The sequence below is a fragment of the Phaseolus vulgaris genome, chromosome 11 (assembly GCF_000499845.2).
Source record: "Phaseolus vulgaris cultivar G19833 chromosome 11, P. vulgaris v2.0, whole genome shotgun sequence".
NCBI lineage: Eukaryota > Viridiplantae > Streptophyta > Magnoliopsida > Fabales > Fabaceae > Phaseolus > Phaseolus vulgaris.
Genome location: NC_023749.2, coordinates 5,674,653 through 5,701,115, shown reverse-complemented (window position 1 = coordinate 5,701,115; position 26,463 = coordinate 5,674,653). Strand labels below are relative to the sequence as shown.

Below are 26,463 nucleotides of genomic sequence, written 5' to 3'. Positions count from 1 at the left end.
GAAGCATCCATATCATGAACACACCATCCTTAGGTTAACTAATATGCTTCATGTACTTTTTCAGTACCTAAAATATAATTTATCATTACGATTATGAGAGTTCACTTTATAATTTAAGAGTAACTATTTACCTTATTTATAACTGAGCTCAGCTATCAAGTAATTTTAATAATAGAACACTAAAAAAAGAAGAACATGGTCTATACCCCATTTAATCTTTATATAAACATGAGTTAAAATATCTTAATTCTCTCATAAACTAAATTTATTTTATTATTTATTTATTCACTTACTTTGGAGTTATTTTGTAAGTTTTACCACTCATAGAATAATTAAGAATAGTTTATTTTATTGGAGATCTCACATCGATTAGGACTATAGACGAGAATATTTCATTGTATATAAGTGGGTGCAAACCTCACCTCATAAAATCGGTTTTATAGGATTGAGTTAGGCTTAGAGTCCGCTTTGTAATATGATATCAGAGTCATTCCGAACTTATCCTAACAAGTGTTTGTTGAACTTATCAGACTATCCGCTATTGGACCGTTATCGGATCACCCATAATATTATTGGGTATGAAGTCAAGACCAATTGGGTCGGGCTAAGTAGACAACATGTTTTTAGTGGGTGAGCTTAATCATTGTGTCTCTTTATTATTTCTATTTAAAGATATCATTGTACTTGTAATTGGTGTGCAACAGGACAAAATAAAAACCTAATAGTTGTCCGTGTGGATGTAGGTTGTAGTTGTCGACCGAACCACGTTAAATTATGTGTTGTTTATTTTCTGCAGTTGATTTATGATTATGTGTGTTGTTTCCGCGTGCGTTTTTTTCATCAAATATGTTATCCAACGCACGAGCTGTCAGTCTCAGTGCGAGCTGTTATCTCCGCTTTGTAATACATTTTCTACCGAAATAAGTTAATTAGATTATATATGCATGGTAGCTAAAGGTGTTTGACATACATACGTATAAGAGAGTACATGTGTCTATATAGAGTGTTGTTCCATACTAAAATAAGACACTAGAATGAAACCTAGCAATAAGCTTAAAATATAAGTCCTTTTTTTAATGACGTCATTAGCGTTAATAAATGATTAGTATGGTTGAGTAATGAGCCCTTGTGGGGAGAAAAGGGTTGGAGTTTTGTGTTTTGAATGGGGCCAGCATTGTTGTTAGTTTGAAACCTAAATTTGGGGGCCATGATGAAGGAGGAAGCAGGGGCTAAAATAAAAAGTGCATAAATGCAAGGAAGCATAATGAGGTTGCGTCATGTGGAAATATGATTATGAGAGGCAATTGAAGGTGAGAAAATAAAAAAGGAGAGATTGCGTGGTGGGCATGGCAAGAAGGGGTCCTAGTCCTACACCTACTCCTACCTTTCGTCCCTCCAAGGCACCCTAATGCCATGTGCTTCCCACACGGGTCGGGTCAAGAGAAGACACAAAACAAACATCATAATCCACGCAACCTCTTCATTTATTAATGTGAATGCAAATAGGCAAAGTAGGATTTTCTTCTTCTTTTTTATACATTTTTAGAAACAAAAACATCTTCCTTTTATCATTCGTCCCTACATACCCAACCTTCTTATAAAGCCTACGTAATGCTCAACAAAATTAAATCTAGATAGATGTCAAATTTTTTATTTTAAAAATATATTTTTTATAGAAAATAAAATAATAATTAATTAACAAAGTGTTATATAATATTTCCACACCGTAATCCATTATTTTGAACAAAATTATGAATGTTTAATGTTAGACATAATATAAATTTTTAAATCCCTATTGTTAATTTTAAAATTTAAACTTTCACTTTCTACTTTCTATTCGGTGTTGAAACTGGTTAAACTTCTATATTGATAATTCTCCTTCGTAATTAATTGAATCACGTGACTTTTAACAAGTTTTAGTAATATTAAAAAATTAACTTTAAATTTAACTCAATCTTACAAAATAAGTGTAAGGTAAGATTTGTACTTATTTATATACTATATTTTTAGTTAATGTGAGATTTTGCAAAGATAAACTTTAAATGACTTTGATATCATATTAAAAGACTTTAAGTCGAATTTAACCTTACAAAACCAGCAGATTTGTAATCACTTATATACTATGAATTGACTTTATTTTTAATTAATGTGAGATATTGAAGAAGTAATTTTATTCCTGTATAATTTTCTTGCCAATCTTTATCTTTTAGTTTTATATTAAAAATGGTATTTAAAATCATTATTTTCCGTATACATAGTAAATAGCTATGTCACCTTTTACTTTTACTTATAAATTATTTTTCTAATTACTTTAGGATGAAAGATAGTTTCAAACTTGCTTTTATTCAATTTGTAAAATTGGTTTTGAGATTTAGTTATTCTAGATTTGAACGATATTGGAGAGGTAAAAGAAGAGTTCATGTTTATGTTCATATACATTATATAAACTTTACTTTAAAAAAATTATTGTATTATATATTACATTATAACTATAAAATTTTGCACTAATTAAAATATTATTGTGTATAATTGAATATTTTTTTTTTACTTTGTTGTTAAAGTAAAGACAGACCATCAAAATGAGAACAAAATAAATGGAAGTTAACTAATGTTTTAAACTTTTTTTTTAAATTCAATTATCTAAAATGTCACTACAACAAATTGATTAAATATCAACTAATTTAAAGATAAAAAAATAATTAGTTAGATTTTGACTAAATTAGAACTATTTTATGAATAAAAAAATTATTGATATAAAAAATAATTTATATTATTAATAAAAAAAATATAAATAGTTTCTAAATTATAATCTAACATTAGTTATTAAAGTTTTAACTTCTAACTACTTTAAACTCTAAATTATTGACTAATTTAATTAAAGATAAATTTAGAATATAAAACATTGATAGTTAATATTAGATACCAATTTAGAAACTACTTTATAAATTTAATAATGTAATTTAGGTATTAATTGTTTTTAGTTTATAAAATAATATCTAATTTAGTTAATATAATGACTAATTATTATTTTTCTCTAAATTATTTTATATTTAATGATTTTCTTGTAAGTTAATATAATGACTAATTATTTTCTTATCTCTAAATTAGTTTATATTTAATGATTTTCTTGTATTATATGCTTCTAATTTTTGTCTTTAGTTGATTGACTAATAATAATAATAATAATAATCTCTTATATAGGAAGAACTTTGAAAATAATTAAGCGAAATGAACTATCAATAGTTAAAACTTTGGTTGTTAATTAGATATCCATTTAGAAATTATTTAACAATAATAGAAACTAATTTAGAAACCAATTTTTTTTAGTTTCTAAAGTGGTATCTAATTTAGTTACTATTGTAACTAATTATTTTAGTTTCTAAAAATTGGTTTTTATTTCATTATTTTCTTGTAGTGTAATTAATATTTGATCAAATTTTATTAAATTATAAATAATTTTTTTTAAGTTTTAAGAATTTGAATGTTACTAAATGTTATATATATATATATATGTATGTATAGTGTATGATGAAGTATTTTAAGTAATATATAGGTCATTCATAGTTGAGGTGGATTAAATAATTAAGAAATAGGTGGATGAAGCATGCTTTTATTTGGCCATATATGGAATATAGAATACCTAGGAAATGGATTCAACAAAATAGTGTTGGGCACTTATTTATTAAAATGACCTATTTTTCAAAATGTGGAGAATTTTTTATGTTGTTCTTTGTCACAAGGAGAGTGAGAGATATATGAGCTTGGCAACAGTTTAAAGTTTGCATGTGCATGGTGGCTATTGACATCAAAGATAGAAGATACACATGTGAACTGAAAATTCCTATGCATTGTGGTCCATTTACCCCACAAAAGATTGGCTTCTTCAACTCTTTCTTTCATTCACTCCCATCCTTATCTGTGATATTCCTTACATGTGATCATCTGCTATACTACAACCCCATGATTCAATGCCTCTTAGTTCCTCCAAATTTGAGGCTTCACTAGCTTCCACCCAAAGAATAATACATATCACCTCCTCTAACAACAAACACAATGGGTTGGCATCAATGTCACACTCAACTACATTTTGAGATTTTATTTGAGTGAACTTTCTGATCCAAGGAACCAATGGTTCAGCGTTCTGAAAAGATAAGATCAGTTGAAGCCCAAAAGTTTGTGATAAGGGAAGGGTCCCAGAGGAAAATACTATTCAAGAACAATGTTGTTTCTTACAAATAAAGGAAAAGGACTGGGGTGGGGGAGAGACACTCGACAGACCATAGAGGGCTCAAACCATGTTTCTGTCTAACAATGATAATGTTATTTCTAATCTCAATTTTCCGTAATCATCTCATGTTTGTACACTGCACTTTTTTGTTTTAATGGCAGGATAAATGAGACAAAATAAGTGCCACTGCATTCTCTTCCTTCTCTCTGTCTCTCTTTCTATTGATATAAAAATGCATGTATAATACAAAATGAGAAATACAATGTGCAATTAGTGAACAATGCTGAGGAAACAATCTCAACAGTAGTAGTATAACCGTTAAAAGTGTTCTTGTGAATCTGAGATGATGCCATGTCAAAGTACTGAAGTGGTCATAATAATAACACTTACCCTATTTCCAACATTGGACCATTTTGCTTAATAGTTTGAAATCATGAATCCTATATCCCAGAATCATGCTTGTTTAAAACTTTGCTTGATAAAAGAGCAGAGTCTTTTGAAGCAAGCATCCATCATAATTCATACATCTCAAAGCTCTCATCTTCACTATGAGTCCTGACACTTCTCTTAAATGGACGTATCTGTGTCGGACACACGTATCGGTGTCGACACTCATAGGACACTTATCGGTGAAGTGTTCAATTCAAAAAAATATTTGTTGGATTTTTTAAAATTCTAGCACGGTTTTAATATAATTTTAAAAGGTATAAATACAATAATTTTCTAAAAACTCAAATTTATTGTATAAATTTTTATTACGATTATAAAAATAAGGAACAAATTCTTTTGAATCAGTCATGAAAAATATCTTCCTGCTCCCAAAAGAATCTGAAACATACTTTTGCACATAAATATTTATTTTCAATTTATATAATTTAAAATTATATAATATATAAATTTATGTCCCCGGTGAAGTGTCCTACATTTTAGAGATTATATGTATCTCCGTGTCCGTATCCATATCGTGTCAGTGTCCGTATCCGTATACATAGGTTCTTCATCTATCTGATGCCATATCAATCCTGTTCTTTGTTCTTTGTTTATCTTTTGAGGGACCCTGAGATCATGGAGCTATTTCCTTCTTTGTTGTATTCCTATTTTCAAGCATCATCCATCATACATAAAAAATAAAATAAAATTTAAACTATCTATCTACAACTGTGGTCACGAAACATCGTTAATAATTTAGGTGATAATAACAGCTCTTCAATACATCATATAATAACAAGTGTTACAACCGAATTACCTGTAAAACATCCAAGTGGGACCACTGAAATCTGGTTTGAATAGGAAAAAACTTATTCCCTTGTTCCTTCCCTCGAGTAATGAATTTCGTAGAAAAATTAGGTATCTTATTATATTTTATCGTAGATGATCTCGAAGTATTTATGATCGGTGTTAGTGGTGACATGAAAAAAAATGTTTATCATAAAACATTAGGAGAAATGAAAATAGTATGTGTGTGCAAATCATTAATCATGCGTCCTTTATATCAGGTTTAAAACCAACAAAAATAAAACAAGGATGAGCTATAGGAAAAAATATTTTACGTTTTATAGGCAAAATGTTAGTATGACAAAGACAAAAAAAAAGGGGGAGCATAAAAAGATTGAGAATTTTATTATGAAGTTCTTCAAAAGAAAATTGATTGTTTAAAACAGGTTAGACGAGAGAGAAATAATAATATAAATAACATGAATAACAATATAATTTCAATTTTTTTTGGATAAATTAAATTGAAAGAGAATAGTTCTATAAATAGATAAAATATGTTGATGTGTTTTCTTAACAATACCATTTTGTTAAAAGAATTTTAAGATAAGATTTTTTTATGAATAATACCTTTAGATGTATAGAAATCATTCATGCAAAATTCTATTCCATTATCAGTACAAATGACATGATCTTTTGCTTCAGAATCTATAATCCAAGTGATTTCATTGTCAAGGAATCCATACCTAAATTATTTAAGTTTGACACAAGTGGAAATAGAAGTAGTATGAGAGGAATTCAAACTGCTAGAGGTTTTCTTTCCTTATCTGCTACAAATGCATTAACACTTATGCTAGAACTTCTATAGATGAAATCCATGTTTCCTATAGCATATGTCCACAATATGATCAAACAGTTCACAGTGGGAGCATATTTTATTATTATGAAGATTCTTTCCTTTGTTATCAAAAATATTATTTGAATTGTTCTTGTATAAGAAAACATTCTCATTGTGACAAATTTTTCCATAAAATTTGGAGTGAACATTTTTAGAAATACTACATTGTTAATAAATGTATTATTTACCTCTAAGGCATTATAAAATGCAAAATGAACATTGTCTCCAAGAAGTTGTTTTTCTTGTTAAACAATAAAGGAGCAAATTTTTGAAATGAGTGGGAAATGGTCAAGAGGAACATGAAATTTGATGTTCCCATATTGTTCATTAAGGTCGTGTAGAATTTGCATGGCTTGATCTTCAAGCTTTCTTTTATTCATGAAATCAAGAATTTCACAAAAATACTTATTATTGTATTTACAATCAAACCTGAAATTGTTCATCTTGTACGCATAACTTGAAAAATAATTTAATAATAGATTGATATTTTTGTCTTAATGAAAACATTTCTGGTTGAAGATATGACATATGATCACCTTGACCATATCTTGATTAAAGTTCATCCCAAATCTCAACAACAAAGTTCATCCAAATGATGGATTTTTTGATACTTAGCGTTACCAAATTGATGATTCATGATGCAACCATATTGTTACATCTTTTCCACAAAGAAAATATTTGATTTGTGGCAGGAGGAGGATCAATAAGACCGTCTATGAATTGTAACTTATTTTTTGCGCTTAAATCAATAACCATAAAACGACTCCAAGAATGATAATTAGTCTAATCAAGTAAAAGAGAAACTAAAGAGGTAGCATGGTTCTCACCAAGATGCATATACATGAAGTTATTGACTCCAAGACAAACTTCTTCGTCAACCTTATCCATCAAAGAGATGCGCAAGAGAACACTTCAAAATTAAGTGTTTTAAGGTAAAACTAGAAAACTTTATCATTGATTTACAAAAGAGACTATAGAATGTTGTCAGAAAAATCAATTATGCAAGAAGAAAAACAAAAAAGAAATAGAAAAATAGAAACGTTTAAACAAAACGAGATGACCATTAGATAATCTAAGTATTTCATAAATTGTCTAGGTTAGTCATAGCCATCAAACTATTTAAGAATATTTTGGATTATAGGAAAACAAACCGTCTAATGGTCAACAAAATAAACTCTCTAAGATTTGAAAAGGATAGACAAGATTATTTTTTCCAATTCTCTATCATTATATGGATAAATATTGATCGATAGAAGTGTTAAACCATTTATCTATATTATTTTTGTGTCAACAAGATAGTCAAACATAATTTATTGAAACATAATTATAAGGTTATCTACCTCCATCAACTATGTATAAACTAGTTGTGGTAACAAAATTTGTAAGCATGGAACATAATTAAAGACATTACCATTACACATTTTTCTATTTTAATCCTAATTAGTTTTACCTCAATTTTTAAACGAGAAAAATATTTTTCCATGTAAGATTTTTACTAAGTTCAAATAAAAAAATTGCGTTTTCGGTAGTTTTATCACATGGTAATACTTGCTACTTGAGAAGTGTCATCGCTAATTGGGATAAGTGTCATCACTAATTGGGATAATGTTCTCTTGTTGTTTATATTTTTCAAGGAGGTGGCAAGAATTAGATAGATTTTGATATTGACATTGAATAAACATAAGCATATTGTGTCATTCAATCAAAATCGTCATCCATTCATGTTTGATTTCCTTTGTCTTATTTATGATTGCACATGTTCACTCTTTTATTACTAATAAAAGAAAGGTTTAAATGATTTAGCACTTTCAAAAACAACATGCCATGGTGTAAATGTTATTTTCTTTGTTATAGCACATGTGTTTTTTTTTTGTTAGTATCAATTGAATATTTTCAGGTTATGTTAAAGATATCTCCTAAGAATAAGAATATCCTTGTTCTTTACATATTAAGTACAAACACCATCTCCAATCCAAATTCTAATAACAGTAGTATTGTGGATCTTTTTTCTTTATATTTATTTAATTTTCTCATTTTTATTAAATATGACATTTTAAATTACACTTACATTTTAACAAGAATGCAATAGTATCTAAATTACAAAATAATATTTAGAAAAGGCAAAAAAATGAAAAAAAAAATATTTTTGGTGAAGAGAATGAGAAGCAAAGAGATATTTAGGCAAGTGGAATGAGAAGAGAAGGTGGAAAGAAATATTGATTTATTAATATTATTAATTTATTATTGCGTGGAGAGAAATTAAATGAAATTAATAGAAGAATTGGTTTGGGTGGAAATTGTGGCGTGGGCTGATGGCCGCCACCAGCCTCTCTCAGATCATCCAATCGCCGCTCCTGGAACTGCCCAGAACCACCGCCCACGTCAGAATCTCCGCCAAAAGCCTCCGCGTCTCCGCCACCTCCGACCGACACCCCGAGGGACCACACTGCATCTACGTCGGGCCCCTCGAAACCGCCAACAAAGAGAACCTCGAAGCTCTCTACTGCCAAGTAAACCAAACCATTTCAATTTTACTCTCCGCAAAACTTCAATTTTGCTACTATTATGGAAATATCGATGAGTGTTTGGCTTTTGCAATAGGCACGGGATGCGTATTATAGTGGTCACCCTCTCATAGTTGATGACATGTTTGATAGAGTAGAGGTATGCTACCTTCCTTCACTATTTACTATTTAACCTGTCATAGTATATAGTTCTTAGCTTCTGATTTAGATTACTTTTCCTTCAATTATACTAAATTATTGAAAACAGTTAAGGTTAAGATGGTATGGTTCAAAGTCTGTCGTCAAGTATCCTAGGTGCAGTATCAGGAGGCAATCCACATTTGCTGATGCTGAGGTAATTTCATTTTCTTCACAATCTTATATTAAATTCTTCTTCTGTCACCTGTCTCTGCTGGGTTGTGATCCCCAATCTTGGTCGCTGATTTCTTATCATATATACTCTCAATAGTTGTAGAATGAAGTGCTAGAGTGTGTATTTCCAATTTTTTACTCTTTCCTTCTGTTTGATACAGGGGAAAGAAAATAAGAGATTGGTTTGAAAATTGAATTGGACAGAAGATAGAAGGATAGAAAAATTAAGTCCTTGTTTGTTTACTGTTTTCTTAAATTTGTTTGTACTTTGATTCATTTGAGAATGACTGTCCTCTGTCTGAATATAATTATGTTTTCTAAAAGTTGGTCTCTTGAGCACTTGAAGAAAACAGAGGAAGTGAATGAGCATCTCCCAGCTGTTTCTGTAATGTAATTTTCATAACTTCATAGATTTTGAGGAGAAATTAATTGCTGGGTAATGCAGAGTTATTGTAGAAAACGTTTTTTTTTAAAATAAAAAATTGGAAGGGAAACAATCAGGCTCTGAATTTTTGTTTTTAAAAATCAATATTCATGTTTTTCTTTTCAACCAAATAAAAGAAAATGCATTGCTATTTGTGTTTTCTTTCTCTGTATTTTCTTTTTACTCATTCAAACATGTTATTATGTGGCTCCAGAATTTCTGTTTGTGTGATATGTTTGCTGTATTTCTATTCTATTGAATGTCTGTAGCTTGCTACATGTTTATCTGGCTAGAATATTTAGGGCTCCCTGCCTTGGCTCCTTTCTTCTTGGTTTCTTCTCTAGAATATTGAATGATGTTGTCGTAGGGCAGGAAGATCTGTCTATGGTTTTTGCTTTAGCAAGCACATGGGCCATGTTCCTTGCATTTGGCAGTTTAGCCTGCGTTGGACCCATATCGTACACTGTTGGCATGGCTTATCAAAATGCATTCGATTCAGGCGTATCACTTGGTAGCCAAACACCTGGATTAGGGTTTCTGGCCTTGGTGAACAGCTTTATTTTCCTTGGGCTGGGTGTTGTCATCGGCTACCCTGTTGCTTCAGCTTCAGGTAAAACCCTTTTTGCTGCTTTTCCCCTTCAATATCTTATGCTTTAATCTTAAAATTTGTACTCCAAAAAATACCTCAACTGCCCCTTGTTTAGGAATTCCTTATCGGAAAATTTTCTCCCTATAACCTCAAAACATATTCAATGATTGGTGACACTACTTCTACATTTGTATTTAATTAACTGTCCTTTCACAGTTAAGGTGCTTCAAAGCCTGTGGAGGAATGATTTGGTGGCACTAAAAGGTGCGTGTCCAAATTGCGGAGAAGAGGTCAGTCATTGTAATAACTGTCCATTGTTTCTTTTCCATCCTGTCCCTCAACTTATGTTCAGTTTGAGAGGCACTGCACATATGTAAGGTTTAATTTCACCATGTGCATTGAGCTGGATTAATTTTCTTTCAGTTATTTGCATTTGTGAGAATGGACAGGAATATTGAGTCACCTCATAGAGCAGATTGTCATGTGTGCGAATGCTTATTAGAATTTCGCACAAAAGTGGAGGTAAACGAATTAGACTTCTATTCTATTTTTAATTGAATTTTTTGCAAAAGGCTGTTCAAAAATCTAAACTGTTACAATTGAGAATAGTTATGCAACAATTTCTAATGCATGTTCATAATGTGAAATTTCTCTTCCATTTTATATCCTCTTCGCCCAAAACAAAATTCATCCACCAAAAAATGATGTTGCACTTTGTATGACACATGATTTTATTGTTTTTCAGCAACCAGTCTCAAGATTTGGTAGACAGTGGGTTTATGGGCGTATTTATCTTGTTTCACTAAGAGGCAGATCCCGACGGCAATAACAGCAGTGAATTTTCTTCCGAATTGCTTTTGTGCAGTGTATAGTAAGGATCAGAGTTTCATCCATTCCTTTCTTAGTCTTATTTTTAGTCTGGAACAGTTTTGCCTGAAACCGATTTAAAACACTTATCATCAGGAACAAGTTGACTTGTTAATGGATGGACAACTAATTTCTTCGTGTACGTGAGTGTTATGCGCGATTTTTTGATATTGAACTCTCAGGACAATTGATGTCTATTGTAAAGTAGAATCACGATTATCGTGTATACAAAATGAGCTCTGCATTTTTTATATATTGTTTACTGTTGTAGAAACACTTGTGATCAAATATTAAATGTCAGAGACAGTGTTACATGCCCACTTTATTATTATTTCTCTTGTATGCCATGTTACTATTGCCTTGATTGCCGCTGCCATTGTTGATTCCATTGTTACTCTAGTTACCTTTCCTATGATGTTTATCAAAAGTTATTTTCGGGACATATTCTATTTTCAGGAAAGTTAAATCCACTGCTCTGTACAGTTTGTATTCTCATGTTAAGGGTAAGTTTTATTCCATGAAAATGATATAACTTTCATTTTTTATTTTAATTAATTTAAAATTTAAAAAGTATTTGCGTGAACATGAAAAAGTTAACTAAATATAGTTATAAAGTATGCTTGAGAATAATTTTTACAGTTATATATTCTCATATTATAAAATCAGAATTAAACGCCTCATGATGTTAAACCGACTGAATCGAACTAGTGGGGGTTGGATAGTATACGCCAGTTCTTAGGTTTGATTATTACTATTATCGTATAAAAAAAAATATGTCATCAATTGTTTTGCCCAAAGAGAAAAAAAGGTTTGCTTACAATGTCTAATTTTTCAAAATTCAAGAATAATTCTTTCCTCTTGCAGGTGACATCAAGGATTTCATGTAACATTGACAAAGAAAAAAGTGCTACATGCATCCAAGGATGATCCAAGTTCCAAGTTATCACATGATCTATTGATATAAGAAACGATAATAACACATTAACTCAAATTGAAGAATAAACTTTCTGTTGATGCTATTATACTTGATTATGACTTTTGATTAACTCTTCTTTTAGTGGAAGGTGAATACGGGGGAATTGCATCGCTTTGCTAATCTTCACAACAGTAAATGATATTTGTGCACTATGAAACTTACAGTCTTTATACGTTGCAAGCTAGTATATAGATTCTTTTACATTTTTTTTTGGGTCAAAGAGAAAGGACAGCGTTATTATAATAAAGTTATTATCTTGCAAACAACCAAAAGCCAGATCATGAAATTTATGGCCTTTTACCATAATCATGCATAAATACACAAGATTGGATCCTTAAATAATCAGTTGATAGAAGCTGCAACCAAAATCCCCCACAATAAAATATCTATCCCCTAACAGCAACACCAAGACCCCCAAAAAATGAGAGAACCCATTCGGGAATTCTATGTTTATGGCATAAACATCAAGGATAAATGGTCCTTCAGGATTTGCCTGCAAGCAACTTTATTTCAAGGTTTTCAACAAAGAGAATTTTGATTTTCATCAGTTCTGCAATCCTCGAAATTTGCTAAGAGGAGTCACTATAAATGCTTGACTAAAACAGCTATTACCATGGGATGCAGAAGTTAGTGTTCATGCATGCATTGCAAAATCAGAACATTTTACATAGAACTAAAGCAGATGACTGCAATTTGGGCAAATGTAATCAAGTAAATCTTTCAATTCTGTTGAAGCTTCAATGCCCAGCCAATCAGAAGTGTGCTAAACTGTAGACTAGAATCCAGGAAAGCTGCACAGATATTAAATTGGAGTCAGACTGTAGAACAACAAAAGCCTTATTTTCTACAGCATATAAAGCAATGAACAACATAGCATAGTACCAGGAAAAGGGTTATAGAAGCAAATAGCCCCTCTTGAAGGAGGGCTCCATGACCACCAAACTCTTCCTCGTCAACCTTTAATATTACTGCATAATAACTATATATAATCCCAGTCGATAACGCTAAAAACCTGCAAAACAGACAAATATTTAAGAAATAAACATCAAACTTTAGAGTGTTAAGGAGAGTAGGTCCCACATTCATTCTTAATGGCACAAAAATGCAATGGAAAAAGCTATGAACTAAGGATTTCAATTAGGACAAAGATAATTTATCTGATGTTAAAGAAACAATATGATGTTGACAATTCAAGTCTGAGAAAATTTATACTTCGTAAAGTCACAACAATTCATCAATCATTCTGTTTATAAAATTGATGATAGCACAAAGTAAAACTCAACAAAAGGTAACTTGATTACTGCAGCCTAACCTCATTAACGATTTATTTCAATAGATTACTAGATGCTTTTCCAAACAAATCTTCACAAACAATGTCACAGTGAATGCTAAAACCGAAAATCAAGAAACATTAACATAACAACTTCAAAAGATTGTTATCTCTGATGAGACCCTCTCCTATATTTCCAGAGTTAATGTTGCTGTAGCACAGCAAAAGTCATAAACACGCAATTCCCTTAGTTTTGTAACTAGAACAACATCTTCATATATTTAACATCCACCGCTGTTCCCAAATTTATGTTAAATGCCCACATTTTCATAGGTTAATCACTCAACACTTCTTTTTCACCCATAGATCTACATGGTCCTTTCCCATAGTCAATTAATCCTTGATAGAATAGAGCACTCACTGTCTCCTTCTCCACTGTGCACTTCCTTATCTCATAAATGTCGTGAACAAAAGTTGATCCCAACTCCTAAGCAATATGATAAAGGACCACTCAAAAATATCATTGCCACAACAGAACATATACACAAGATGTTTCTAGATCCTATGCATGGCATCAATTATTACAGTTAATACTCAATCTACAACTTCAATTACATCCAAATATAAGATAAACATAAACATACTGGACAAAAAAAGCACTTACAGTATAAACCATATGCCTCCAACCAAAGGTATTGAACCCCAAAGGAATCCACAAGCAAGGCCGAGCCCTTGTCTAATCCAATGTAATACGTCTCCCAATTGATCCTGCTTGGAGGTAATCCATAGACAACGGTTGTTAGCATATGATTAGAAAAATTAAGTAACAACTACGCACAATACAGTTATTCTCAATCTTAATCACATACTATAAAAGAAGTTGAGGAGGTGTTACATCAGTAACACAACTATTTAATTTTTTTTTACTCTGTTGCTTACCCAAGTTTCAGGAAGGCATATAATTCAACTCAGCACCTTCAAAATTAATTATTTCATTTTAAGTAAATTTCAGCAAACATCTACGGGTCAAATTGGGAACAGGAATGGATCTAGGAAGGATGAATTGAAAGAACAAACCTTGTCCCAGGAAGCTTCGGGATCAAACAATTTGGCAAATTTTGAAGGCGAGAGGTGACCGTTCTGGTGCGGCTGTTGATGGTTAACGGATTTACCCTCTTTCATAGTCGGAGACAAACAACGAATAATAATGAAAACAAGGAGTAATGGTGAGTGAAGTACTTCACACAGAATTTGGGATCCGGCGACACAGTGGAGGGTGGAAAAAGAAAATTAGGGTTTTTGGATTAAAAGGGAAAAAGGGAATCTGAAAGTAAATTAAAAATTTCAGAAATTGGTTGTTAATGTTCGATCTGGCATTTCATATACATTAACATCACAGTATCTATCTCTTTTTTTCCTTAAAATCTCAACAACCACATCTTCTCTGCTGTTTGTTACTTTTGTTTATCATAAATTTAAATTTAAATATATCCAAACAAACATTTTTTTGGATAAACATCTATTTCTTTGTCTATTTTACACTTAGAAGTTATCTTTTCTTAAAATTTACACACATATTTTAATATCCTTTTTAACCTTTAATACACCCTATGTAGCATAGACATAGATACGACACAGACACATACACGGAGATAGTATAACATATAAAATGTAGAACACAGGACACAGATCTATATATTATATAATTATGAATTATATAAATTGACAATAAAGATTCATATACACAAATATGTTCTAGATTATTTTTTTGGAGCAGAAAAATGTTTTTCATGAGTAGTTCAAAAGGATTTGTTTCTTATTTTTATAATCATAATAAAATTTTATACAATAAGTTTCAGTTTTTAAAAAATTAATATATTTTTCTTTTTTAAAATTGTGTTAGAATTATACTAGAATTGTCAGAAATTCAATAAATACTTTTTGAATTGGACACTTTACGGATATGTCATACAAGTGTCGGTATCCAATATGAGTATCCGACACCGACACGCTAGTTAAGAGAAGTGTCGAACTAAAATTATATTCATATTAATTAATATGAATGACTTTCAAAAATAATAACAAAATATAATTCTTATATATTGGTTTCCCTCTTTCATACCTTTACGAAAAAAGTTTACTTATAAAGCCCTAATTTTTGTGGTTTTTTAATGATATGGTATGTGATTATTATCTATTATATATTATTAGAAAAGAACCACTTAGTGACTCTATATTTTAAAAAAATATTGATACTAATTGTTTTTTTTTTCCAAATATAATTAAAAGTAAAGTAAAAACATAAATATGTAGTTTTTTTATATATTGTTACATTTTTTAATTTTAAAATATAATTAAAGATAAAAATATAAAATATATACAATAAAAAGATAATCCTTTATACAATGTTAAAGGTGACAATCTTTTTTTCCTTTAAATATATATTTAAAATGATTTTATTTTCATTGGCATGTAAATCTTGTATGTGTTTAATTACTTTTCTGTATAAAGAATTATCTTTAAATTTATACAGTTAAAATATTTCATTTTAATCTTTACACGTGTTAGTTTTTAACTTTGTAGCTTATATTATTATTTTAATTATCTTTAATCTTTTAGGAGTGTAAAATGGTATATGAAAGAATTAAATTGAAATATTTTAAATATGAGAGCTAATTATATAAACTGACCAAAAAAAAGTTTACATTAATAATGCATAAAATTAAATTAAATATGGATAAAATATAATTTTAAATTTTCGTATCCGTAAACCTATAGTCTTCGAAAATATTAAGTAAAATTTAAATATTTTTTATATTATTACTTTAATATCTCATTCAACTACTTATTATCGTTTTAATATTTAAAAACACGATAATATTATGGTCTTAGTCATACCAACTTTTGGATTTTAATTTTTAATTAAAAAATAAGTGATGACTTACACTTTTAAAAACCTTTTTTAAAACACTATTATTTATTTACTATCTTATTGTAGTTACAAAATATAATAACTAGTAAATTAAGTCTTTAAAATGTGTGCTGATTTCAGTTTAATCTTCAAAATAACAATTAGTGCTATTCGTATCTATCTATCTCTTTCTATATATATATATATATATATATAATTATTAAATAAAAATAATTAATTTTTATATTAACTAAACTAGATATTATTTTAAATTAAAAAAAATTTAGTATATAAAATAGCTTCTATTATTAATAAAAACAACTTTAGATAAAATTAAATATAATAATTAACTGTTTTTTATTTTTAAAATTATTTTTTATTTATAAATATCTTGTAATATATATATATATATATATATAACTCAATTATTATATTTTTATGTTAAATTTCACATATCATTTTATCATCAAAATATACTATCTAAAAACCAATATCACGCTACATTAAGAAATATTTTATTATTATATTATAATATTTAAGAATCAAATTATAATTTTTGTATTTAAATATTAAATTATATCTTTTTGTTTTTTAAAAGATTAAATTCACAAAATCCCACTCGTTCATAAAAAAATCAAATTTGCCCTTTATATAATATGCATTGATTGATCTTATTTATTAAGTGAATTAGTATTTGTGAAGGTTTTAGTTTTAAATGTACATTTTAATAAAATAAAATGTGTTTGATTACAAATAGCTTTATTTATTTTTATTTTAATGTTGAGACGTTTAACTCTTATTTTTTTAGCCGGCTTAACACTTTTTAGGGGGAAATAGTGGCTTAATTAGTGTTTATCTAGTGAAGGACTCCTGTTAAGTTATACCCATAGATTACTACATGTCACCAACTCTTTATTTTTTACCTAGATATAAATAACTTTTGTGACAAAGTAACTTTTACACTTTTTAGTTGATTATAAATGATTTCGCCTTCAACTTATGACATGAAACCTTCACAAATTATTAATCAAATAAAACATCTTAATATATTTCCTAATTTAATACTTATATAGCACATTTCAATATTAATTTTCCTAATTTAATACTTATAATACATTCCAACATTAATATTAGTATAAGGAGTGCTGGAATATCATCCTTTAAGATATTAGAAAAAATAGTTTTAGACTAAAAATAATATATGATTTTTTTATTATTAAAGTAAAAGGTCTACATAAATGGAAAAAAATATTTAAGTTTCATTTTCAAAATAATTATCATTCCTTGAGAAAAGTTTTTTCTTTTTACTTATAATTTTTCTTTAAACTTTTAACATTATCATTTATCAGATTGATAATCAAATACTATATTTGGAGTCCTGACAATGATTAAAGCAAAGTTACCTAATCAAAATTTTGATTCGAGTAAGTTTAGTTCTGCTTCTTTTTTTGTTGAGACAGTTTTGAGTTTTCATGTATACTTAGGTACATGTGCTTTGCATGTGATATATTTAGTCTTAGGATTAGTCTTTGTTAATTTAGGATCCTAATGATGTGCTCAAATCATTGATCAGGATTTTGTTGTGCAGGTTAGGTTATTCTTGTTTACTTTAGGAGTTTGAGTTATTTGTGAGTACTCGTCCTTCTATTCAAGTAAGAGAGGGTGATTTTAACTTTTCAATAGTACCTTAGGCTAAAAGATTTGGATGTAAAGGTGACGTGGTCACAAGTTCCAAAATTCTCATACAATTATGTTATTTAATGATTTTTTTTTTAAATTGATAACTTTTGAAATTGTAGATATATTTGATTTTTATAGTTTGGTATATAAATGTTGATTTTAGTATTGAAAAGGTTATTGAATGTTTTTAAGTTGGGTTATGAATTATTTTGAAGTTTAAACAGTGATGAAAGTTGGTTGTTTGAGTTGAATTTAAGTAGAGTCTTGTTTAATTTTTTTAATATATATATATATATATATATATATATATATATATATATGATTTCAACGAGAGTACAAATCAAAATTCGAGCAAGGTAGTGTCATATTAATTCTATAGGTTTTACAAAGTACAATTTTAATTATTGATTATTGGTAAAGATTTGAAATTTAGTTAGGTATATTATTAAGTATTTTCGCTCAAGCAACAAAATTTGTCTCTCTTTTTTATCTTATTTTCGCTCAAGCAAAAATGGTACTACAACTAAACTCTTGTCTCGGGTCAATTTTAGCTTAAGTGAAGGGATTTTCGCTCAAGCTAAAAGATATTTTTGGTTTTGTTTGTTTGGTTATTGTGTGATGATTTTAGTTAATTTAAGATACATGTAAATTGGATATTGATTTTCAATAATTGTATAATGTGTGAGATTAACTATGAATCATGTGGAAGTGTGATCGAGACATAATATTTTTAAGAAAGGAAATGTCTTCTTGAGAATTTTAGGTGGTGTATTGATTTTTGGACTTTGTGAAAGAGATTATCTTGACTTTCCTAATACACTGAAATCATGAAGGTGTTTAGATGTTGATAGTTGAAGGAGGTTCCTATGGTGTGAAAGAGAATCATATTAGGTAGATCATTAGCAATTTTCCTCATGTCATATTATAATGGATTTTCTAGTGTTGAGATGTTGTTGTGAGGATAACTAAGTGACATGATAGGGACAAATATCCGAGTCTAATTTCAATACACGAATCTTTCGAAAGTAGAGTCAAGTGTTTGTTGTTGTATGTCAGTGAGTTTTTGACATAATGGTGAATGTGATATGAGAATAAACACTTGATTGCTTAATACACTGAAATTGATGGTTTAGGCTTTAGGATTTATGGTTTATTGTTTAGGGTTTATGGTTTAGGGTTTATGATTTAGGATTTATGTTTTAGGAGTTATGATTTAAGGTTTATGGTGTAGGGTTATTCATATGTTTGTGTTTAAATTAATTGAGTCTAAAGTTATATTAAAAGTGTTTAAAAATCTGTAACTTACTATACTTTTTGGTTTGTGTTGGTTTAAAAATTTGTGATAATCGTATTACAAAGGAGCATAGGACATTACAGGTAGTAGAACTCCACGACGAGTAGATGTAATTTACTTTTTCTTTTAATATTTTGTTTTAATACATATTATAATCTTTTTATATGTGTACATATATATATTTTGTGTACATATTTAGAAAGTTTAGTTAAATAAATTCTCAACTTACAAATGTTTATTATTAGAGAATCTTTGTTGTAATCAATTTTATAAAAAAAATTCTTGAAAACTTGTTCCACACTAATAATCATTATGAATAATCTGTAAGTCACATTTACATCTACCATCAATCTCGATTTTTCCATTTACTTCATTATAAATAAAAGCTATATGACAAATATTTGATAACTTATGTTAAATATTTTGTTGTTTTAAAAATAAATATGCAATTAATTATTTATAAAAATAATACTTCTTTACGTATAAATAATAAAAAAAAACGACATGAAAAATAAGACATTCTTAGGTTTAGAAAATTGTAAATAAAAGAGATTATGTTTCTAGTTACGTTGCATAATCTAATGTAACCTATCTTAATGAAATGAAACTATACATCGTTTTACTTAAAATTCACATATTTATTATCATAAATCTAAAATTGTTTTTAACATATAAAATAAAATTATAGTTTAATAATTTCACAACAAATACCTTTTTTTTTCTTTATACGCATTCATTTAAATGTTCCATTAATTTTTTTTTACCTAAATAATTATACTTATTATTCATTTTTCACTCTCATACATTCAAACAAAACATTAAACACAATAAACATTAATGGGGACTACTATTTGCCACCATCTAACTTTGTGTTAAATCTAATACCCATTCAAAAATACTCATGAATTTATTTTATATTTTCCAAATATTCATGCATGTTTATAGATGTTTTGATTAATTTTTTTAATTTTAAATAAAATCACTAAAAAGTATTCTTTGAAATGTAAACTGAAATAAAAAATTATCCTAAAATACAATTTAAATAAAATTATAAAACATTAATAATAAAAAAAAAGTCTTATTAAAGAAGTATTCAAATAAGTTGTTCAGTAAATTATAAATTTAAATAAAATTAATTTCTCTATAAACAGCTTTAATTTATTTATTTAATTATAATAAAAGTTTCAAATTAAAAACAGTGAGTGAGTGATTGATAGATATCTTAATAACAATAAATACAAAATATAAACATGTTGTTCCTACAAGATCTGACCCTGCAGAACACTTCCTCTGATGATGTCTTGTGTTGTTCTTCTCGTCTTGTCGGTCTTTCGGTTGGTCTTCTTCCAGCTGGATCTTCGGCTCGGACACGATGGGGGGAGTACCTGCGAAGACACTCCGACGATCAAGTCAGACCGAGAGCTAAGTACCAGAAGAGTGGGGAGTGAATAGTTACCTTGGGTGATGTGCCTCTTCTGCTATTTATACTGCTCTAGGTGGGCTATGGCCGTTGTGGGCCTGCTTTAGGGTCCAAACGAAGGCCCAATTGTGTCTTAACCGTGCTTATCATTTAAGTTGGGTTGTTTATGCCTAATTACGCGTTTAGCTTCGCCTGTTGTCGTCTAGTCGGTTTTGTCGTCTAGTCGGTCTAGTCGGTCTAGTCGGCCTTACGACCATCTGGTAGTACATATGCGCCCCAGGCTCAAGTGAGTTGGCTAAAATGTAACGTAGAGTCGAATTGCCGTGAGCCTTCAGTTTGTTGAGGTTGAGTACGTTGGCTTGTACTCGAGGCGCGTGCGCGTGGTACTGTGGGATGTGACCGCTGGGTAAGATCTCACGCGTTCATTGCATGTGGATCCAACGGTGGGCATTCGTTGTGACGCTTCGCCTTATCGTTTCTCTCACCTATAAATAGGAGTGGCAGTGGGCTCCGATTTCTTCACGTGATTCGTGAACTAGCTCCGAGAGTCCGACAGCCGAGTGATATTCCTGCGTTCCTTGTGTATTGGTTGAAGAGTTTCCTGGAGGTAACAATGTATTTTCTTTCGGCTGCTGCCTCATGTCCTTCTGTGTCTAGGGGGTCTGATAGGGAGAGGCCATTGGCTGATGATATCCCTGTCATAGATGCCGAGAATGCCGAAGGCTCTTCTCGGGCTGTCGGCCCTTTGAGTCGGGAAAGTGAACAACCCGCAGAGTCGTTGTCATTAAGTGGGTACGCAGGGGAGGAAACCCGAGAGGCCGAGTATAGATGGGTACATAGTAGTGTTCGTGAGTTCTTCTCTGTCTTTACCAAAGTTTCGTTGCTCCAGGATTTTGTAGATAGCGTAGATATTGTGTTAGATGGTGTGCCTAGTGGTGCTTTCGCTCTTCGCAGGTGTCGAGAGTTTGAGACTGTTTGTTTGGGCAGGGGGGAAGGGCGAAAGGATTTTTTCTATTTCTATTCTTGTTTGTTTTCGGATATGCATATCCGTTTTCCTCTTGATAGTTTCACCATGGAAGTGCTGCGTGTTTTAAATGTAGCCCCCACGCAACTGCATCCGAATAGCTGGGCCGCAATCCAGGCCTTTCGGTTGCTTTGCGACGTGTTGAGTCTTAGGCCGACAGCTAGGTCTTTTCTGCATTTCTTTGGCACTAGGCCGGGTGACCGAATATGTTGGTTATCCCTTGTCGGCCAAACAAAAAATAGCCTTTTCGCTCCTTATACGACATCCTACAAGAACTTTAAGACAGGTTTCTTTAAGGTTGTCATTGAGGAGGGAGGACGGCAATTTTTCTTTGATGGTGAGACACCTAAGTTTCCTTTTTATTGGACGAAGGATCCGGCACGTTTCAATTTATGGCCGAGGTCCCTGATGACCGATGACGACTTGGAAGTGTTATCGGTGTTGGACCACCTTCCTCGCAAGATTCCAACCCGGTCCCTCGTCCGTGCCTACTTGTCCCCTGATAGATGTGTTGATGTTGACGGTATGTGTCTTTACTTGTCTTATTGTGCGCTTTACCATGACTAATTTTGCTTTCGTCCTTCAGGTATAATGGCAAGTTTGGTGCCGCCAGGTGGAAAGAAAGACTATTTCCGAGAGCTTCGCCTGAAGCGACAAGCACAGATGGCCGCGAGGGGGGATACGCCGGGAGGATCCGGTACACTGGATGCCGAGGCTGCTATCCCCATTACCATAGTGCCGGCTGTCGAGTCCGATCATCCAACCAACCCAAGGAAACGGAAAGAAGATCATGGCAAGGATCGTGGCAAGTCTTCTCGGCGCCATGGGGAGCGCTCTTCATCTGGAAGGTCTCCTAAGAGGGGCCGATTGCCCGGGGGACCGGGTTCGAGCGGGCCTGACTTTCTCGGGCACGATCTTAATGTGGCCGAGAAGGTGAGCATCATGCTGAATCCTTACCAGCAAGATGCGTATTTGTCGGCACGCCCTTCTCAAGTTCATGACGCCTTCATGGAGTTGTGCTCTAGGACCTTGGTACTCGGCAAACGGATGGCATCCGATTTGATGAAGAGGGACAAAAATGCAGCCGAGGTGGAGGGACTCCGGGCTAAGCTGAACGAGTCGTCGGCCAGCTTGAAAACAAAGCTGACCGAGAATGCTACACTTGTGGCTCAGAAGGAAGCCCTAGAGGCCGAGGTGGCGAGGTGGAAAGAGAAGTTCGAACTGGCCGAGAGGACTGGTAGAGAGGTTGCCGAGAAGGCTGACAACGAAGTGAAGGGCTTAAAGGAAAGCCTCTCGGACATGGCCCTTACCAACCACCGAGCCGAAGAGAAGATAGAGAAGTTGTTGAAGGAACTAGAGGTGGCCGAAGATAGCGTCATGGAGGAACATGAACTTGGCTTTAAGAAAGCCCTTCGGCAAGCGGCCTTCTTCTATAATGTTCCCTTGGATGAAGGGAAATTCGATGTTGACAAGGATTTCTACGAAGGCCAACTCATGCCGATAGACCAAATTCCAAGCTCAGCTCAAGTTCTAGCTCCCCCGACAGCTCCAGAGGTCGAACACCTAGAGTCCGATAGCTAGGTTGCTTCTCCATGCATGGGTCGCGTTTAATTGTTATTTTTTGTAAAGTCGTGGCCCCCTTCTTTTTGTGTAACCGATACGGCGTAGCCGGTTTCTTTTGAATATAATGAATGAGAAGTTGTTTTTAATTTGAATGTCGTCTTTCGCTCACTTCTCGTATACGCGTTTATTGTTACTTGTACGGTTGACTGTTTCCTTGAGACTTTCTTGGCCGAGAGGTATTTTGTTGCACTCTCGGCAGGGATTCACTTGGGTGAATTCTTCCTTGGCCGAGAGGTTTATCTTGAACTCTCTTGGCCGAGAGGTATTTTGTTGCACTCTCGGCAGGGATTCACTCGGGTGAATTCTTCCTTGGCCGAGAGGTTTATCTTGAACTCTCTTGGCCGAGAGGTATTTTGTTGCACTCTCGGCAGGGATTCACTCGGGTGAATTCTTCCTTGGCCGAGAGGTTTATCTTGAACTCTCTTGGCCGAGAGGTATTTTGTTGCACTCTCGGCAGGGATTCACTCAGGTGAATTCTTCCTTGGCCGAGAGGTTTATCTTGAACTCTCTTGGTCGAGAGGTATTTTGTTGCACTCTCGGCAGGGATTCACTTGGGTGAATTCTTCCTTGGCCGAGAGGTTTATCTTGAACTATCTTGGCCGAGAGGTATTTTGTTGCACTCTCGGCAGGGATTCACTTGGGTGAATTCTTCCTTGGCCGAGAGGTTTATCTTGAACTCTCTTGGCCGAGAGGTATTTTGTTGCACTCTCGGCAGGGATTCACTTGGGTGAATTCTTCCTTGGCCGAGAGGTATATTTTTTTTTTGTATTAATGATTTGCCAGATAATTTTGAGTGATAAACATGATTTCATTGATTGTGGTGCCTCGTTAAAACCTTCTTCAATCAAAAACCCTCGGGATAGCCCTCTGGGAAAAAAGATCGAAGGTAGGAAAGAGTACACCTATAATACATGTTAACTGAAATACATTTTCAAATGGCTCGCGTTCCACGTCCTGGGAATTTCTCCGCCATCCAAGTGTTCTAGGCGATATGCGCCGTTCTGGAGATTTTCTCTGACCTTGAAGGGACCCTCCCAGTTTGCATTGAACTTTCCTTCTGCTGGGATCCTGCGAGCTTCCCCTTTCATTCTCCAGACCAGGTCTCCTTCTTGGAAGGCTCTTGGTTTAGTCTTTGAATTGTATCTTCTCGCAGCCATCTGCTTGCAAGCTTGTTCCCTTATCTTGGCCCTGTCGCGTGCTTCCTGGAGCAAATCCAACTCCGCTCTTAGACACTCTTCATTCATCTTCAAACTGTGGAGTTCTCTTCGGATTGTCGGCTCTCCAACTTCAACCGGCAGCATGGCGTCTGTGCCGTAGGTGAGATTGTACGGGGTTTCCCCAGTTGCCGAGTGGGGGGTACACCGGTATGCCCAGAGAACTTTTACGAGCTCCTCTACCCACTTACCTTTGGCACTGCCAAGTCTTTTCTTTAATTCGTTCAGGATGACTTTGTTAGCAGATTCGGCTTGGCCATTGGTTTGCGGGTGCTCCACGGAACTTGTCTTGTGCTGGACACCCAGGCTTTCATAGAATTCGGCCAACTTGCGATCAGTAAATTGTTTCCCATTGTCCGTGATGATGGTGTGCGGGATTCCGAACCTGCAAATGATGTCTTTCCATACAAAGTTCTGGACTTGCCTAGCTGTGATGTTTGCAAGGGGTTCCGCCTCAATCCACTTTGTAAAGTAATCCACTGCGACCAGTAGAAACTTCCTTTGCCCGGTTGCCTGGGGGAAGGGACCTATTATGTCCATCCCCCACAGGGCAAAAGGCCAGGGAGAATTGATGCTTTGCAAGTTGTGAGGGTGTGGGTGGATTAGCGGACCATGCTCTTGACAACTTACACACTTTTTCACAAAGTTGGTGCAATCGGTTCTTAGCGTCGGCCAATAATATCCGGCCCTCAGGACTCTCGTCGCCATTGTTCGGGCCCCGGAATGTAACCCACACGCCCCTTGGTGTAATTCTTGTAGAATGTACTCGGCTTCTACTTTCGACACACATTTGAGCAATGGGGTTGAGAATCCTCGCTTGTATAAGTCTTCTCCTATTATAACAAACCGTGACGCTTTCTTGGATAGGGGCAAGTCATGGCCGTCCTTCCCTTCTTCACGGTCCTTGACAGCTTTTTTCATGTCGGACACCCAATCGTCTTCTCCTTTCTCGGTGACCATGCATTCCCCGATGGGGACCGACGGAGCCGATAAGATCTGCTGAATGACAGAGGCGTGTCGGCCTTTCGTCTTAGCGGTTGCCAGTTTTGACAGGGTGTCGGCCCTCAGGTTTTCTCGTCGTTTCACATGATTTATCTTGACATTTTGAAACTGGCTGATGATGTTAACCACTCTGTGGTAGTATTTCAGGAGCAGAGGATCTTTGATTTGGTAGTTCCCATTGACATGTTCGACCATGAGTTGCGAGTCCGTATGACATTCCACCTTCTGAGCTCCCACATCTTTCGCCAGCAACAGCCCGGCTATGAGTGCTTCATATTCTGCTTGATTGTTCGATGTGGGGAACCCAAAACGTAAAGATTGCTCAATCTGTATATTTTTTTGCCCTTCCAGAACAATTTCGGCTCCTCCACCCTTCTTACTTGAGGAGCCATCGACATGCAGGATCCATATGGTTTCAGGTTCTTGGCATTGCTGCAACTCTGAAGTGAAGTTTGCCAAGCATTGGGACTTGATAGGTCCTTGTGGTTCGTATTTAATGCTGAATTCGGACAACTCGACTGACCAGCCAATCATTCTTCCGGCCAACTCGGGTTTTTGCAAAATCTTATTGATGGGGAAGTCGGTTCGCACTATAACCTCGTGACTTTGGAAATATTGTCGTAGCCTTCTGGAGGCATGGACGAGGGCTAGAGCTACCTTCTCGATCATTTGATACCGGGTTTCCGCATCCTGTAGTACTCGGCTAATGAAGTAGACTGGTTTTTGTTCTGTCTTTCCTTGTACTATGGCGGCACTTACGGCTTCCGGCGACACGGCCAGGTAGACCAGTAGAGGGATCCCATTGACGGGTTTGCTTAGAATAGGCGGTTCGGCCAACGCCTTTTTTACCGTTTGAAAAGCTTCTTCGCAACCTTCATTCCATGTGAACTTCTCTGCTTTCTTCATGAGCCTCAAGATCGGTCTGATCTTATCCGCTAGTCTAGGCATAAATCTG

The 26,463-nt window shown here is 33.2% G+C and overlaps 2 protein-coding genes across 3 annotated transcripts; one reads left to right on the top strand and one right to left on the bottom strand.

The window, feature by feature from the left end:
• The first annotated feature begins 8,548 nt into the window (after positions 1-8,548).
• On the top strand, positions 8,549-11,414 carry LOC137810941 (PGR5-like protein 1B, chloroplastic). 2 transcript variants are annotated; one of them, XM_068612461.1, is made up of 8 exons: positions 8,549-8,848; positions 8,940-9,002; positions 9,111-9,197; positions 10,011-10,248; positions 10,444-10,517; positions 10,651-10,749; positions 10,973-11,098; positions 11,191-11,414. In XM_068612461.1, the coding sequence occupies exons 1-7, from the start codon at positions 8,651-8,653 to the stop codon at positions 11,054-11,056; spliced, it is 843 nt and encodes a 280-aa protein (XP_068468562.1). In that variant the 5' UTR covers positions 8,549-8,650; the 3' UTR covers positions 11,057-11,098; positions 11,191-11,414. The 2 variants fall into 2 exon arrangements, with proteins under 2 accessions (XP_068468562.1, XP_068468554.1); XM_068612453.1 differs by having other exon boundaries at positions 10,973-11,414.
• Positions 11,415-12,558: 1,144 nt separating this feature from the next.
• Positions 12,559-14,801, bottom strand: LOC137810954 (uncharacterized). Its single transcript, XM_068612474.1, has 4 exons — positions 14,418-14,801; positions 14,005-14,108; positions 12,953-13,082; positions 12,559-12,861 (listed from the first exon to the last, which is right to left on the bottom strand). Exons 1-4 carry the CDS (start codon positions 14,520-14,522, stop codon positions 12,823-12,825), a joined length of 378 nt encoding a protein of 125 aa, XP_068468575.1. The 5' UTR covers positions 14,523-14,801; the 3' UTR covers positions 12,559-12,822.
• Between the last annotated feature and the right edge of the window lie 11,662 nt (positions 14,802-26,463).

Bases quoted from the DNA above. Each gene is read 5' to 3' on its own strand.
- LOC137810941 (XM_068612461.1), top strand. From the start codon at position 8,651: ATGGCCGCCACCAGCCTCTCTCAGATCATCCAATCGCCGCTCCTGGAA. The intron at 9,003-9,110 runs GTATGCTACCTT...TATTGAAAACAG, and splicing joins ACATGTTTGATAGAGTAGAG to TTAAGGTTAAGATGGTATGG. The intron at 10,249-10,443 runs GTAAAACCCTTT...GTCCTTTCACAG, and splicing joins CCCTGTTGCTTCAGCTTCAG to TTAAGGTGCTTCAAAGCCTG.
- LOC137810954 (XM_068612474.1), bottom strand. From the start codon at position 14,522: ATGAAAGAGGGTAAATCCGTTAACCATCAACAGCCGCACCAGAACGGT. The intron at 13,083-14,004 runs GTAAGTGCTTTT...TCTGTTTTGCAG, and splicing joins GGAGGCATATGGTTTATACT to GTTTTTAGCGTTATCGACTG. The intron at 12,862-12,952 runs GTACTATGCTAT...ATATCTGTGCAG, and splicing joins CTTCTATAACCCTTTTCCTG to CTTTCCTGGATTCTAGTCTA.